We start from the raw sequence: 16,593 nt of genomic DNA on the forward strand, positions 1-16,593 counted from the left end.
CTGACCACCATCACCTTTGCTTCTCGCAAATTAGGGATGGGCAATAAAAGCTGGCCTCGCCAGCGATGCCCACATCCCGTGAACGAATAAAAAAAATATTTAAAGGTTTATACGACCAAAGCTTGGCGTTTCCTTCCAATTTATCTCACGTTCTTCCTTCCTCTTTGCAACTTGGACGGTGTCCCGCAGTTTGGGTCATATTCTAAATGTAGATTGGTCAGATTCCTGCTTTGTTTTACAGACCAGGACATGCTTGCTCTCAGCGTCAGCGAAAAGAACGAGAAAAATGTCATCCATCTGGACATGGCACCAAATTCTGCAGCTTACATATTCACCCAGAGTCCGGAATCAGATGAAGTCGCAATTAACGACATCCAGGAAGAGAGGAAGAAAAATCCAACGTTTGATGCACTTTGGAGGTTTTGTGATCATAGCATGACATGCAAGGTGCCGAGTGGACTGAAAAGAGAGCATATGGTAGCGGTTTATATCTATACTCGGATGTCCGGTGAGGGAAAGGTGTTCGACAAAATGTTCAATGAAGCCGTTAGGCGGTACGGAGCTACCGACTCAATCTACGCGGAGAATTTCAACTTCAAAAGTTTTCATTATCTTCTATCCACTGCCCTCCAAAAACTAAGAGTCGATTTGGGCAATAAACCATTTCACACTTACGGAGTGATTCGCAAACAGGTTTGGGGTGTGGAAGACGCAACGGTCCGACTTGGATCCTTTGCTGTTTCATGGCGAAATGTACAGGATGCGCTTGGCGTCATTGACAAGACCCAAAAAACGAACACGATGTTCGAGATAACCACAAATTACGGTGTCCCAATCTATTGCTGTTCGATTCTACCTGTAGAATTCATGATCCTGATTCCACCTTACGAGGTGTTTCGAGTCGGAAAGATATCTTCCATGGAACATGGCACTAATATTCAACTCACTGGGGACGGGTTGCAGGGAACGAATGTAAAGGTGGAAAAGGGCGAAGGTGGGAAGCTAGTGGTGGTGCGGAGTGCGGGGGCTACAATTTCAGCATTAGGCGGATTGTGGATTCTGGCAGCGCTGGTTTCCATCTCGGTGTAAAATGTTAGTAAATTCCTGCAGCTCGCTGTAACTTGCCCTGAACTTCCATAATAAAGGGTAATAGGGTTTGCTGATTAATAACAGTCGTTCGCAAAGAGGATCGATCGCAACGGATAACTCCAGATCTAAAGCTCGGAATCAACGTTTGTTCAGTTCCCTCCACCCTCATTGAAGACCCCGCCCACGTTTCCGATAATTAATGGGAAATTCTGGAAATGCAGTTAAAACCGATCCGATTCCCACTTCCCACCGCAATCCAACCTTGATGGTCCGTATCCCCAATCTGAATTTGAATAAAACCTTCATGACCGGATAACCCATGAGGATAAAGCGTTATGCAATTATATTGAGGCTCAAGCTTCTCCTCACGGAGTTCCACAATGTCGCACTTTCAGCACTGGTCACCGGACAGACACATGGAGAGAGAACGCTGGGCGATTTACAAACTGCTTATCTAAAGTCTGCTGCTGATAAGCTCATCTCTCTGGGAACACACCAGTTAGTTCAGACCACGGGTCCAATCTAGACCCATCCTTTACTGAACGGCCCAGCCATTCACTTGATAGAATCGTTGAGCGAGCAGTTTAACACACGACACACTTCACAATAAACCCGATACTTAGATCATAGTATCACAGTAGGTACAACAAAGGAAAAAGCCATTCAGCCCAACGTGCCGGTGCTGACTCTTTGAAAGAGCTATCCAATTAGTTCCATTCCCCTGCCCTCTCCCCATAGTCCTGTATTTTTTTCCACCCGAGAATTTATCCAATTCCTTTTGAAAGTTACTATTGAAACTGCTTCTACCCAAGGCAGTGCATTCCACATTATTAAAACTCACTGCATTAAAATATGTTTCCGATTGCCTCCTCTGGCTCTGTTGCCAATCGCCCTAAATCCATGCCCTTTAATTACCGACCCTTCTGTCACTGGGAACAATTTCTCCTTATTTACTCTGTCAAAACCGTTCATTATTTTGATAGACAAATTCAAAAAAATATTTGCATTTGGTGAAGTTCTGTGAAACTCGTTGAAATTTCAATACATAAGTTTTAATCGTGGTTCCCAGGTTAACTGTCAGAGGCAATATACAAGTCGTTCTGCATTGCATCTAACCTGTGTCGTTCTGTTCTGGGAATAAAATGAAGACAAGCTGTAATCATTATGTAGAGGGAGCTCCAGCAGTATCTAACTAGTGCTGTACCAGACCTGAAAGCGCTCGATGCCAATCCAATGTACAAGTTGGCTCACGGTGTCCGGGGAATGTAGAGAGAATGCTGCACTCCATGTAGCCAATGGTATTCGTGGGCTGGGAGCTCTTGATTCCGAACATGATTCTAAATACTGTCCATAATTTACTCAATAATTATATTTCCTCACCTTTATCGGTGCAACATAAAATGTTATTTTCGCCACTCTGTGATGTGTTAGATCTGATATCCTATTAAAATTGTTTTTAAATAATTCAAATTGTTCATTTGTAAACTAATAGTGTATATGTGCACTGGTGGATTCTGTGGGTGATTGTTGCACATTAATGTATCTGTAAATACTTTGCACGTAATTTCAAAATTATGAATCGTAGAATGGTTACAGCCAAGAAGGAGGCCATTCGGCCCATTAGTCCGTGCAGACTCTGCAAGAGCAATCCAGCGAGTCCCATTCCGTCGCCCATTCCCTGTAGCCCTGCAATTATTTTTTCTTTCAAGTACTAATCCAGTTCCGCTTTGAAGGCAGTGATTGAATCTGCCTTCACCACCGCCTCGGATAGTGCATTCCAGATCCTAACCACCAACTGTGTAAAAACGTTTTTCCTCATATCGTCTTTGGTTCTTTTGCCAATCTCCTTAAATCTGTGCCCTCTGGTTCTTGAACCTGCCGTCATTGGGAAGAGTTTCTCTCTATCTACTCTGTCTGGACCCTTCATGATTTTGAACAGCTCTATCGAATCTCCTCTCAACATTCTCTTCTAGAAGGAGAACAAATCCAGCTTCTTCAGTCTATCCACGCAACTGAAGTTTCTCATTTCTGGAACCATTCCAGTAAATCTTTTCTGCACCATCTCCAAAGTCTTCATAACTTTCCTGCAACGTGGTGCACAGAATTGGACACAATAGAAAGTTGTGGTTGAACCAACCTTTTATAAAGAACAAAAGAACATAAGGAATAGGAGCAGGAGTAGGCCAATCGGCCCCTCGAGCCTGCTCCGCCATTCAATGAGATCATGGCTGCTCTGATCCTAAACCTCAAATCTGAAGAACACAAGAAGTAGGAACAGGATCCGGCCACTCAGCCCCTGGGCCCGCTCCGCCACCCGCAGGGCCTTGACCGATCCGAACTCAGCTTCATATCCAATTCCCTTTACTTCTAGGAAAATGTCTATTTCTGTTTTAAATTCATTTAATGATGCAGCTTCCACAGCTTCCTGGGGCAGCAAATTCCACAGACCTACTACCCTCTGAGTGAAGAAGTTTCTCCTCATCTCAGTTTTGAAAGAGCAGCCCCTTATTCTAAGATTATGCCCCCGAGTTCTAGTTTCACCCATCCATGGGAACATCCTTACGGCATTCACCCGATCAAGCCCCTTCACAATCTTATATGTTTCAATAAGATCGCCTCTCATTCTTCTGAACTCCAATGAGTAGAGTCCCAATCTACTCAACCTCTCCTCATATGTCCACCCCCTTATCCCCTGGATTAGCCGAGTGAACCTTCTTTGTACTGCCTCGAGAGCAAGTATGTCTTTTCTTAAGTATGGAGACCAAAACTGTATGCAGTATTCCAGATGCGGTCTCACCAATACCTTATATAACTGCAACAATACATCCCTGTTTTTATATTTTATCCCCAAGCAATAAAAGCCAACATTCCGTTGGCCTTCTTGATCACCTGCTGAACCTGCATACTAACTTTTTGATTTTCTTGCACGAGAACCCCCACATCCCTTTGAACTGCAGTACTTTCCAGTTTCTCACCATTAAGATAATAACTTGCTCTCTGATTGTTCCAGCCAAAGTGCATAACCTCACATTTTCCAATATTGCATTGCATCTGCCAAATCTCCGCCCACTCACCCAGCATGTTCATATCCCCTTGTAGGTTTTTATGTCCTCCTCACTCTCCACTTTCCCTCCCATCTTTGTATCATCTGCAAACTTTGATATGTTACACTCGGTCCCCTCCTCCAAATCGTTAATTTAGATTGTCAAGAGTTGGGGACGCAGCACCGACCCCTGCGGAACACCACTGGCTCCTGGTTGCCAGTCCGAGAATGAACCATTTATCCCAACTCTCTGCTTCCTGTTAAATAACCAATCCTCCACCCATGTCAGAATATTACCCCCAATCCAGTGATTCTTAATCTTGAGCAATAATCTTTGATGTGGCAACTTGTCGAATGCCTTCTGGAAGTCGAAATACACTGCGTTCACTGGTTCCCCTTTATCCACCCTGTACGTTATGTCCTCAAAGAACTCAAGCAAATTTGTCAGACATGACTTCCCCTTCATAAAGCCATGCTGACTTTGTCCTATTAAATCATGTTTATGCAAATGTTCCGTTACTCTCTCCTTAATAATAGACTCCAAAATATTACCCACCACAGATGTTAGGCTAACTGGTCTATAATTTCCAGCCATCTGCCTACTACCCTTTTTAAATAAGGGTGTTACATTAGCAGTTTTCCAATCTGCCGGGACCTTTGCTGAGTCCAGAGAATTTTGGAAAATTATTACCAAAGCATCCACAATGCCTACTGCCACTTCCCTCAAGACCCGAGGATGTAAGCCCTCACGTCCAGGGGATTTATCCGCCTTGAGTCCCATTATTTTACTGAGTACCAATTCCTTAGTGATTTTAATCGTATTTATCTCCTCCCCCTCTGGAGCCTCCTGTTTGTCCAGTGTTGGGATATTCTTAGTGTCCTCCACCGTAAAGACTGAAAAATAATATTTGTTCAGCATTTTTGACATTTCCATGTTTCCCACCATTAATTTCCTAGTCTCATCCTCTAAGGGACCTACGTTTGCCTTATCCACCCTTTTTCTTTTTATATGACCATATAAACTCTTGCTATCTGTTTTTATATTTTTTGCTAATTTATTTTCATCATCTATCTTCCCTCTCTTAATCAATCCTTTAGTTACTTGTTGCTGTCTTTTGAAGACTTCCCAATCTTCTATCCTCCCACTAAGTTTGGCTACCTTATATGTCCTTGTTTTTAGTCAGATACTATCCTTAATTTCTTTATTTAGCCAAGGATGGCTGTCATTTCTTTTGCACCCATTACTCCTCAGTGGAGCATATATTTATTGAAAGTTGTCAAATAACTCCTTAAATGAACACCACTGCTCATGTACCGTCTTACCCTTTAATCAATTTTCCCAGTCCACTTTAATCAATTCCGCACTCATACCATCATAGTCTCCTTTATTCAAGCTCAGTACGCTTGTTTGAGAACCAACCTTCTCACCCTCTAATTGGATATGGAATGTAACCATGTTATGGTCACTCATTCCAAGGGGATCCTTAACTAGGACATTATTAATTAATCCTGGCTCATTACACAGGACCAGGCCCAAGGTTGCTTGCCCCCTTGTAGGATCAGTTACATACTGCTCAAGAAATCCATCCTTAATACACTCAATAAACTCTTCCTCGAGGCTGCTCTGCCGAATTTGATTTGTCCAGTTAATATGATCGATAAAATCCCCCATAATTATAACTGTTCCCTTATTACATGCCCCGACTATTTCCTGATTAATACTTCTTCCAGCAGAGTTGCAACTATTAGGAGGCCTATATACTACGCCCACTAATGTTTTTTCCCCTTATTATTCCTTATCTCTACCCTAACTGTATCATTATCCTGATCCTTTGTCCCAATATCATTTCTCTGTATTACAGTGATTCATTTCTTTATTAACATAGCCACCCCACCTCCCCTTCCTTACTGCCTGTCCTCGCTGATTGTTAAATAACCTGGCATATTTAATTCCCAGTCGTTGTCACCCTGCAGCCATGTTTCTGTAATGGCCACAAGATCATACCCATACGTAGTTATTTGTGCCGTTAACTCGTCCATTTTGTTACGAATGCTCCGTGCATTCAGATAAAGAAGTTTCAAATATGTTTTGTGACACTTAGTTCCTGCTTTTTCCTTTTTTAACACTTTACCTTTTACTCCATACCTTCTGTACCTTCCTGACACGCTTTCCTCTGTCACCCTGCTGAGGTTCCCAACCCCCTGCCACAGCTTTGATGCTGGGTTAATCGCCTTCCGCCTTCTAGTTTTTATTTTATCTGTCGTGCCTAAAGTACACTTTCTTTCCGCTGCTCTACGCTTTCCCCTCTCTGCTTCCTGTCCTTTAATCAATCCTCTATCCATGCTAATATATTACCCCCAACCCCATGAGCCATTACCCTGCGTAACAACCCGTTGTGAGGCACCTCCTCTAATGTCTTTCGAAAATTCAAGCATACTACATCCACCAATTCCCTTTTATCTACCCTACTAGTTACATCCTCAAAAAACTCTAGTAGAATTGTCAATCACGATCTCCCTTTCATAAAATCATGTTGACTCTGCCTAATCATATGATGATGTTCTAAATGCCCTGTCCCCATTTCCTCTGTAATTGATTCCAGCATTTTTCCGACGACTGAAGTCAGGCTAACTGACCTGTTATTCCCTGTTTTCTCTTTCCCTCCTTTCTTGAAGAAAGGTGTTACTTTTGCTACCTTCCAATCCATTGGAAGGTACCAAATCTGTAGAATCTAAGGAATTTTGGAAGATCACAACGAATGCATCCACTATCTCTGCAGCCAACTCTTTTAGAACACTCGAATGATGGTCATCAGGTTCAGAGGATTTGCCGGTTTTCATCCCATTCGTTTGACTCGTACTTTTTCTTTGCTAATATTAATTACCTTTAGTTCCTCATTCTCATTAGACCATTGATTCCCAAATTTTACTGGTCTATTCTTTGTGCCTTCTGCTGTGAAGTTAGATGTAAAATATTTGTTTAATCTCTCTGTCATTTCCTTATTCCCCATTATAATTTCTGATGTCTCAGTCTCTAAGGGACTCACGTTTACTTTCGCTGCTCGCTTCCTGTTTACTTTCTTGAAGAAGCTCTTACAATCTGTTTTTATATTTCGATCTAGTTTACTCTCATATTCTATTTTCTACATTTTAATCATTTTTGGTCACCCATTGCTGGTTTCTGAAACTCTCCACGTCCTCAGAGTTACTACTCTTCTTGGCAACATTATCGGCCTTTTCTTTTAATCTCATACTATCCTTTTTTTTTTAGTTCGCCACGGATGCATCGCTTTTCCCGTGGAGTTTTAATTTCTCAATGGAATGTAGGTTCGTTGACAACTTTGAAATATTTCATTAAATGTTTGCCATTGCTTATCTACCGTCACACCTTTTAATCTAATTTCCCAATTATCTCAGCCAACTTGGCCCTCTTACCTAAGTAATTGACTTTACTAAGTTTAAGAATCTGGATTCGACTAAAGTACGTCACTCTCGAACTCAATGTGAAAATCTATCATATTATGATCAGTCTTCCCCAGAGGATCCTTTACTCTGAGATTACTAATTAAACCCGACTCATTACTCAATACAAGATCGAAATTAGCCTGTTCCCTGGTTGGTTCCGCAACGTTTTGTTTTGGAAACTCTCTCGAATGTTTTCCAGGAACTCAACCTCCAAACTACCGTTGCCAATTAGATTTGTCCAGTCTGTATGAAGACTTAAGTCCCTCATGATCGTTACATTACCTTTATTACAAGCTCCTATTATTTCTTGATAAATACTCTGTCCAACGGTATAGGTACTGTCAAGGGGCCTATAAATTACTCCAACCATTGTTTTATAGCCCTTGTTATTTCTTACCTCTCTTGATACTGATTCTACTTGCTGATCTTCCGGGCCAAGATCCGTTCCCATCACTGTCCTTATGTCATCCTTTATTATCAAAGCGCCCCCTCTCCTTTTAATTTTGTCTATCTTTTCGAAAAGTCAGGTACCCTGGAATATTTAGTTCCTAGCTTTGGTCACCTTGCAACCAAATCTCTGTAATGGCGACAAGATCAAGTCCATTCATCTCTATTTGTGCCATTAATTCGTCTCTATTGTTCTGAATTCTCTGCAGAACCTCATTCTTACAAATGAAGACCCTAACTCATCAAACACTCTGAGCAGAACCTCAATCTTATTAATTTAGACCAGAACCCGTCAAACAATCTCAGCAGAACCTCATTATTATTAATTTAGTCCCTAACTCCTCAAACACTTTCGGCAGAACCTCATTCTTATTAATTTAGACACTAACTTCTCAAACAATTTTAGCAGATCCTCATTCTTATTAGTTTAGTCCCGAACTTCTCAAGCACTCTCGGCAGAACCTCATTCTTATTAATTTAAACCCTAACTCCTCAAACACTCTCAGCAGAACCTCATTCTTATTAATTTAAATCCTAACTCCTCGAAATCTCTCAGCAGAAACTAATTCTTATTAATTTAGTCCTTAACACCTCAAACACTCTCAGCAGAACCTCAGTCTTATTAATTTTGTCCGGAACACCTCAAAGGCTATCGGCAGAACCTCATTCTTATTAATTTGGACTATAACTCCTCAAACAATCTTAGGAGAACCTCATTCTTTTTAATTTAGACCCTAACTCCTCAAATACCCTCACCGGAACCTCATTCTTATTAATTGGGTCCCAACTCCTCAAACACACTCGGCAGAAACTCATTCTTATTATTTTTTTCCCTAACTCCACAAACGCTCTCAGCAAAACCCAATTCTTACTAATTTGGTCCTTAGCTCCTCAAACACTCTCAGCAGAACGTAATTTTTATTCATTTAATCCCTAACTCCTCAAAATCTCTCAGCAGAATCTCATTCTTATTAATTTAGACCCTAACTCCTCAAACACGGTCAGCAGAACCTCATTCTTATTAATTTAGTCCCTAACTCCTCAAACACATTCAGCAGAATCTCATTCTTATTAATTTAGTCCCTAACTCCTCAAACTCTCTCAGCAGAAACTCATTCTTATTAATTTACTCCCTAACTCCTCAAACGCTCTCAGCACAACGTCATTCATATTAATTTAGACCCTAACTCCTCATAGACTCTCAGCAGAACCTCATTCTTATTTGTTTAGTCCCTAACTCCTCAAACGCTTTCAGCAGCACCTCATTCTTATTAATTTAGCCAAGCTCAACAAATCTAAGCCGAAAATCCTCGAGAGACACTTATTGCAAATTTGGTTGCTCGGGATCTCGCTGCTCTCCACAAACTCCCACATGCTAAAGTTACTCTATACTTCATAGGTAAGTCCATGAGAAACAGGAAGAGGCTATACGCCTACGAGCCTGCTCCACTATTCACTAAGATCGTGGCTGACCTTTCACCTCAACTCCACTTTCCCACCCTATCACCATGTCGCTTGATTCCTTTAGCGTCCAAAAATCTATCGATCTCGGAATTGAATATATTCAACAACTGAGAATCCACAGCCCTCTGGGTAGAGAATTCCAAAGATTCACAACATTCTGAGTCAAGACATTTTTCGTTATCTCGTTCCTAATGGCCAACCCCTTATTTTGAGTCTATGACCTTTAGTTCTGGACAGTCCAGTCAGGGGAAACGGCCTATCACCATCTACCCTGTCAAGCCATCTAAGAAATGTATACGTTTCAATGAGATTACCTTTGATTCTTCCGAACGCCAGAGAGTATAGGCCCATTCCACTTAATCTCTCTTCACAGGGCAACGCTCTCATTTCTGGAATGAATCTAGTGAACCTTCGTTGCACCACCTGTAAGTAAAGTATATCCTTCCATAGATTAGGAGACCTAAACTCTACGCACTACTCCAGGTGTGGTCACACCAGAGCCCTCTATAATTGCAGCAGGACCACCTTAGTCTTTTACTCCAAACACCTGGCAATAAAGGCTAATATACCATTTGCCTTCCCATTTGCTAAACGGAGAAGCTAATCTTATTAAAGATAGACATATCACCAGGACCCGATGTTTTCCACCCCAGGGTATTAAAAGAAGTAGGTGAGGAAATCATTGGTGCGTTAGACTTGGAACTCCAAAACTGTCTCCATTCTAGAATTGTCCGCATGGATTGGAAAACTGCCAATGCCACTCCATTATTTAATAGAGTAGGAGAGATAAATTACGTAATTACAGGCCTATTAGTCTAACGTCAGTTGTGGAGCAGTTACTAGAATCTGTCATTAGGGTCAGAGTGACTGAGCATTTAGACAAGTATGAGCGGATCAGAGAGAGCCAACGTGGACATGTAAAAGGTAAGTCATGTCTAACAAACCTAGTTGAATTTTTGAGGAGGTAACAAATGTGGTACAAAAGGGAGTGAATATGAATGTTAGTTATCTGGACTTGCAGAAGGCATTTGGCAAGGCATAACATAACAGACTGTTAACAAAAATAAGAGCGCGTGGAATTGGAGGCAACTTATTGGCTGGATCGGAATTGGTTAGATGAAAGGAGATAGAGAGTATGGATAATGGTTATGTACTCAAATTGGCAGGATCTGACTAGTTGGGTCCCCCCGGGATCAGTACTGGGGCCTTAGCTTTTCACTAATTTATAAATTAATTCGATGAAGGAATAGCGAATGTATATCCATGTTTGAAGTAGATAATAAGTTAGGTGGCGCAGTAAAGTGTGTAGATGGGAGCAGACAGTTGCAAAGGGCCGTGGTTGCAATGGTTGCTGTTTGGAGTTCAATGTAGGAAATTGTGAGGCCATCCACTTTGTTCCCAAGAAAGAAAGGTCAGGGCATTTTCAACATGGTGAGAAGCAAGGAACTGTGGGTGACCTGAGATTTTTAGGGGCCGAAGTACGGAAATCACTAAAAGCTAGTGGACAGATACAGGTAAATATAATTAAAACGGCCAATGGAATGGAAGCCTTTGTCTCAAGAGGGCTGGAATACAAAGTGGTGTAAGTTATGTTACAGTTGTATAGAGCTCTGGTTCGACCCCATCTGGAGTAACTACATTCAGTTCTAGGCACCGCACCTCTGGAAAGATATATTGGTGTTTGGATGGGGTACAGCACAGATTCAGCAGAATGATACCGGGGCTTAAATGATTAAATTATGAGTGCAGGTTACAATAGACCAAGCTTGGATTCCCTTGAAGATAAAAGATTAAGGGGGGATCGAATTGAGGTGTTTATGGTGATCAAATGAGTTGACAGCGTAGATAGAGATAAACTTTTTCCTCTGGTCGGGGAATCTAGAACAAGGTGTTTGTTTCGCCTACATGAATTTTAGCAAGGCTTTTGAAAAGGTTTCACATGACAGACTGGTCAAAAAAGTAAAAGCCCTCCGGATCCAAGGAAAAACGGCTAGTTGGATCCAAAATAGGCTTCTTGGCAGGAAGCAAAGGGTAATGGTTGAGTGGTGTTTTTGCGACTGGAAGGATGTTTCCAATGGGGTACGGCATGGCTCAGTACTAGGTCCCTTGCTTTTTGGGGTGTATATTAGTGATTTGGACATGAATGTGGGGGGCTTGATCAAGAAGTTTGCAGATGATGCAAAAATTATAAGGGTGGTGGACGCACATTAAATCGTAACTTTCAAAAGGGAATTAGATAAATACTTGAAGGGAAAACTTGGCAGGGCTATGGGGAAAGATAAGGGGAATGAGACTAATTAGAGAGTTCTTTCGAAGAGTTGTTACAGGAACAATGGCCGAATGGCATCCCCCGTGCTGTACCTACTATCATACTATGCCACTAAAATGAATCTAGTGCAATTGTCGGGTGCCTCAGTAACGGAGGAGCACCGTTATCTCTAGTGTATATGTGGTATACCATGAGTATCGGAGGAGAACAGTTATCTCCAGTGTAAGTGTGGTATACCATGAGTACCCGAGGAGTGCAGTTATCTCTCGTGTATGTGTGGTATATACCATGATTATCGGAGGAGCACGTTTATCTCTAGTGTATGTGTGGTATACTATGAGTACCTGAGGAGCGCTGTTATCTCGAGTGTAAGTGTGGTATACCATGAGTATCTGAGGAGCGCGGTTATCTCTAGTGTATGTGTGGTGTACCATGAGTACCTGAGGACTGCAGTTACCTCTAGTATATGTTTGGTATGCCATGAGTACCGGAGGAGCACGGTTATCTCTAGTGTAAGTGTGGTATACCATGAGTTACTGAGGAATGTGGATATCTCTAGTTTAAGTGTGGTATGCCATGAGTAACTGAGGAGCACGGATATCTCTAGTGTAAGGGTTACCACTAGTACAGGAGGAGCACGGTCACATCTAATGTAAGTGTAGGGGCACCACTATTACCGGAGAAGCACGGTCACCTCTATTGTTAGTGTAGGGGTACCACAAGTACCGGAGCAGTACGGTCAGGTCTAATGCTGCAGGACTGGGGTCATCACCAATATTGCAGGAGTAGTTTCCGTACCTGTTGCTGGTGGAGTTGGGGCACTAGGAGTAAGTCAAACGAAGCGTCAGAGCGATTAATTCAAGATTAGCTGCCTCCACCAGTCCTGTAGGAATAGGGTCAAGACCAGTACTGATAGATTCCACTTTCCATTTGTAAAGAATGTTTTAATTGTGTGATTTCCTAAACTGTCCAAAAATAATTCCAACTATTTCACTGAATTCGATGTCTCAGACCAAAAAACATCTTACCTGAGTCTATTTGTTAAATGAATGTAACTAATGTTAATTATGATGTAACCTGATTGACTCCCTGGTGAATTGATATGGGTATAAATATAGGGATCCCTTCTCCCGCCTGAGCCAGGCGCTAGTCAGAGACATTCAGCTCCGACTGAATTCATCCATTCTCACAGAAAATTTGGCAAATAACTATACTGCTGATAAAAGAGATTTACTACCCGATTCTCGCAGCTGTCGGTGTCCCAGGTGAGGTATTTTAACCTGTTAGTTGTTAATCGCTGTTAATTATATCACTGTTCTTACCGCATGTTGGATAAGGAAACGTATTTCCCAGATGTCAGCATTACACAGTCAGTAGTTACCAGAACCAACTCGTGAACCGCGGGTCTGCAATTTCTGTATTCCCCTTAATCTGATCATTTCACAGATGTTCCAATATTCTTTGAAGCTCCAACACTCGCGTTTTAGCGGATTTACGGACCGTTTCGTCACCCCGTGAAGAGTGAGCGCTGCAGCAGCTCATTGTAATGTGTGGTTAGGTTTCTCAGGTAGTGACTCAAATATTAATCCTGCTCTCAACTGCTCCGTGTTCATAATCACACTGATTGGAGTAAAATGCTTTCAACAGGTATCTGGCAATATATTTGCAATCAGACACTGGGATATTATTTCTCTCCTCTCTCTTTCTTACAGCGAACTTGGTAACAATTGTGATTCTCTCACGAGGAAACTGTGGCCTTTGCAGGTGTATCTCTGTCTACATGGTGGCCATGGCAACAGCGGATCGACTGGTCATGATCATTAATATAACATTGTATTATATTTTCAGTTATCACTTTCCACTGTCATTCCTCTCACACACTCCCGTGTGTAGATTCATTCTGTACATGGCCACTGTCACCCTCGATTTGTCTGTTTGGTTCACCGTCTCTTTCACATTTGACCGTTTTGTCGCTCTCTACTGCCAGAAGTTTAAAACCAAGTATTGCACCGAGAGAACTGCGGCCACGGTGTCAACAACGGTCTCTGTCCTTCTTGTTTTAAAGGACATCCCCATTGTGTTTGTATATTCACCTGAACGAATAATTAACAAAGTGCATTGGGGCTGCCGGTCAAGTGAGGCTTTTCTCTCCTCACCTCTAGCAGTACCGTACGGCTGGTTTCACGGCACCTCGCTCATTTGGCTTCCTTTTACTTTAATTGCCTTGTTTAATTCTTTGACCATCAGACGGATTGCAATGGCGAATAGAACCCGCAGGAGACTCCGGGATCACAGCAGTGAGAATCAGAACGATCCAGAAATAGGGAACCGAAGGAAATCCATCATTCTGCTGTTCACTATATCGGGCAGTTTTAGACTGTTGTGGCTGACAACTTCTGTGAGTTTTGTAACTACCAGACTGACAAACACCAATTATTACCGAGGGGACCACACAAACCCAGCATATATCGCCACAGAAACCGGAGCGATGCTGAAGTATTTGAGTTGCTGTCCAAACACGTGTATTTATGCAGCTACCCAGAGGAAATTCAGAGAAGAGCTGAAGAAGCTGCTGAAATCTCCCTGGACACTGATTCTAAGATTGGTTAAAAATGAAAGAATTGCGAACTAGAGCTCCCCTTGGGACATTAGAATTCACATTCAGCCCCTATTCCAGTTTAGACTGAGGTTCCCTCTCCTTACCGCAACATAAACATGGTTCTAATAAAAACCCACAGGTCCGCGATTACAGATGTGATTTCAATTCCATTTCATGCTAACTTTGACAGAGCGTTTCTAAAGTTCATTGGCCGAGTGACTCCTATAATGAAAGGACATTCCCCCTTTAATTATGAAACGTCTCAGTGATGAAGTGAACTTTAATAGTGGAATCGAATATTTGATCACCGAGTTTATTATCACTCTGCGAGGACGGTAATTATATTCAACCGTGTAATTGACAGGAAAATCCACCAGTTTTAGGTAAAGATTCGATCGTTTAGAACTCCCGGAGAATTTACTTTTTCCGGGAAGTCTGATGAAAATATTTCTCGGACTGATGTCAGCTGCACCGACCGTCTCATCCCCTCTCCAGGGAATAAGGAGAGGAGCCGCTGTCTCGCTCGCAGTCTGGCGAGGTTTCAGCATTTTTGAATGTTAACAGTTGTTGCCTTGTTTTATCTGCTTTTTCTGAGATCTCGATTCATTAGAAATACTTGAAGGCTGTCCGGCAACATTAATCATAATGTTTTTATTTGTTGTTAATAAGGTAACACAGGGAACCTGACCGCTATTAATCTTAATCAACGACCCAGTAATACTGGTAAAGTAACGTAAGAACTAGGAATTTATAACAATCAGGACATTTGAGGCAATCAATACTTTTAGATATTGAGAAGGATTAATCCACTGTGTGTGTTGGTGCAGAGACAGTAGCATTTAATGCCCCCTCCGCTTTTACCAAGGCTGTGCATCGGAGTTCAGTCCGGTAACACTGCAGACCGGGGTTGAGAGCGTTGCTCGGTGCAAAGGCATCAGATGACGACCTGAGACAATTAACTAAAACTTTGTCCTCCCGCCAGTTTTTGTGCCTCGGATGAAACTGTTTCCCAATGTCCCCCGCAGTATAGGGGTTACAGATTGGAAGATGTCGAGGAGAGGCTGCCCCTGGGACTGGTCAAATCCACCGTTCACACTTCACGATGTGTGAGATCATCAGAGGAGATGTCTCTGACTGCTTCCACTGTTCTATTCAGTACACCCGGTTACACATGGCATACAGACAGCGTTTTATATCCGTTCGATCTTTACAAACTCTGTGATTGATGGGCACCGCAATTATTGATTGCTGTGTTGTTTCAAATTTCCTTTAAAATTCATTATCATGCATGTGTTTTATTTTGGTCAGCCGATTTATAATTTTAGCGAGATGCATTCCATCGACTGGACAGATAAACAGCGTGAAACTCCGATACTTACCTCATAGATTGGGACTAAACTCGTCACAAAACGTTAGGGTTTGTCCATTCCAGTGTAAGTTCCTTTTTTAACAGCGTGGTAAGTCTTAATTACTGCCAATCAAACTCTATGGCCCTGGAAATTAACTTTTACAAATAAGGAGTCTGATTCCTTAAGCTTCTAATTATTGTCGGACATTTAAAAAGTATTTTGAAACATTTTTAAAATACTTTTTCTATCCTTCTCTTTACTTCACTCACTGCACCTAATTTGACGTTGAATTCATTATTCCAACTGACACTTCGTGGTCGAGACTCTGTTCTGCTCATCATTAACGATTCTTCAATCTGATTGGTCATGGAGATACGCAGTTGGTTGCGATGTGCACAAAGCTCCCAGATGTCCATTAGAGGGCGCAACGCCATTTGGCTGCCCCGTTGCCAGCAACTTGCCGTCAAAATCCCAGAGAAAGCCTTTAACGAAGAGCAAGTCTAACGAATTGGATTGGGGGTAATTTTCTGGCATGGGTGAAGGATTGGATGTCTAACAGGAAACAGAGAGTTGGGATAAATGGTTCATTCTCGGACTGGCAACCAGTGGCAAGTGGTGTTCCGCAGGGGTCGGTGCTGGTTCCCCAACTCTTTACAATCTATATTGACGATTTGGAGGAGGGGACCGAGTGTAACATATCAAAGTTTGCAGATGGTACAAAGATGGGAGGGAAAGTGGAGAGTGAGGAGGACATAAAAAACCTACAGGGGGATATAGACAGGCTGGGTGAGTGGGCGTAGATTTGGCAGATGCAATACAATATTGGAAAATGTGAGGTTATGCACTTCGGCAGGAAACATCAGAGAGC

At 42.1% G+C, this 16,593-nt stretch overlaps 2 protein-coding genes across 2 annotated transcripts; both read left to right on the plus strand.

The window, feature by feature from the left end:
* The first annotated feature begins 249 nt into the window (after positions 1–249).
* Positions 250–1,089, plus strand: LOC137318126 (erythroblast NAD(P)(+)--arginine ADP-ribosyltransferase-like). The gene has a single exon (XM_067981099.1). The coding sequence runs from the start codon at positions 250–252 to the stop codon at positions 1,087–1,089; it is 840 nt and encodes a 279-aa protein (XP_067837200.1).
* A 10,324-nt stretch (positions 1,090–11,413) lies between these two features.
* LOC137318127 (probable G-protein coupled receptor 139) lies at positions 11,414–14,409 on the plus strand. Its single transcript, XM_067981100.1, has 3 exons — positions 11,414–11,539; positions 12,970–13,042; positions 13,490–14,409. Exons 1-3 carry the CDS (start codon positions 11,414–11,416, stop codon positions 14,407–14,409), a joined length of 1,119 nt encoding a protein of 372 aa, XP_067837201.1.
* The last annotated feature ends 2,184 nt before the right edge of the window (positions 14,410–16,593 follow it).

This window comes from Heptranchias perlo, unplaced genomic scaffold, assembly GCF_035084215.1.
Source record: "Heptranchias perlo isolate sHepPer1 unplaced genomic scaffold, sHepPer1.hap1 HAP1_SCAFFOLD_65, whole genome shotgun sequence".
In the NCBI taxonomy this organism is placed as follows: domain Eukaryota; kingdom Metazoa; phylum Chordata; class Chondrichthyes; order Hexanchiformes; family Hexanchidae; genus Heptranchias; species Heptranchias perlo.

What these genes read in the sequence shown, in the direction of transcription:
- LOC137318127 (XM_067981100.1), top strand. Translation starts at nt 11,414, where the DNA reads ATGAATTTTAGCAAGGCTTTTGAAAAGGTTTCACATGACAGACTGGTC. An exon ending in TTCTTGGCAGGAAGCAAAGG is followed by an intron (nt 11,540 to 12,969) that starts GTAATGGTTGAG and finishes CCATTCTCACAG; the next exon opens with AAAATTTGGCAAATAACTAT. An exon ending in CGCAGCTGTCGGTGTCCCAG is followed by an intron (nt 13,043 to 13,489) that starts GTGAGGTATTTT and finishes TCTTTCTTACAG; the next exon opens with CGAACTTGGTAACAATTGTG.
- LOC137318126 (XM_067981099.1), top strand. Translation starts at nt 250, where the DNA reads ATGCTTGCTCTCAGCGTCAGCGAAAAGAACGAGAAAAATGTCATCCAT.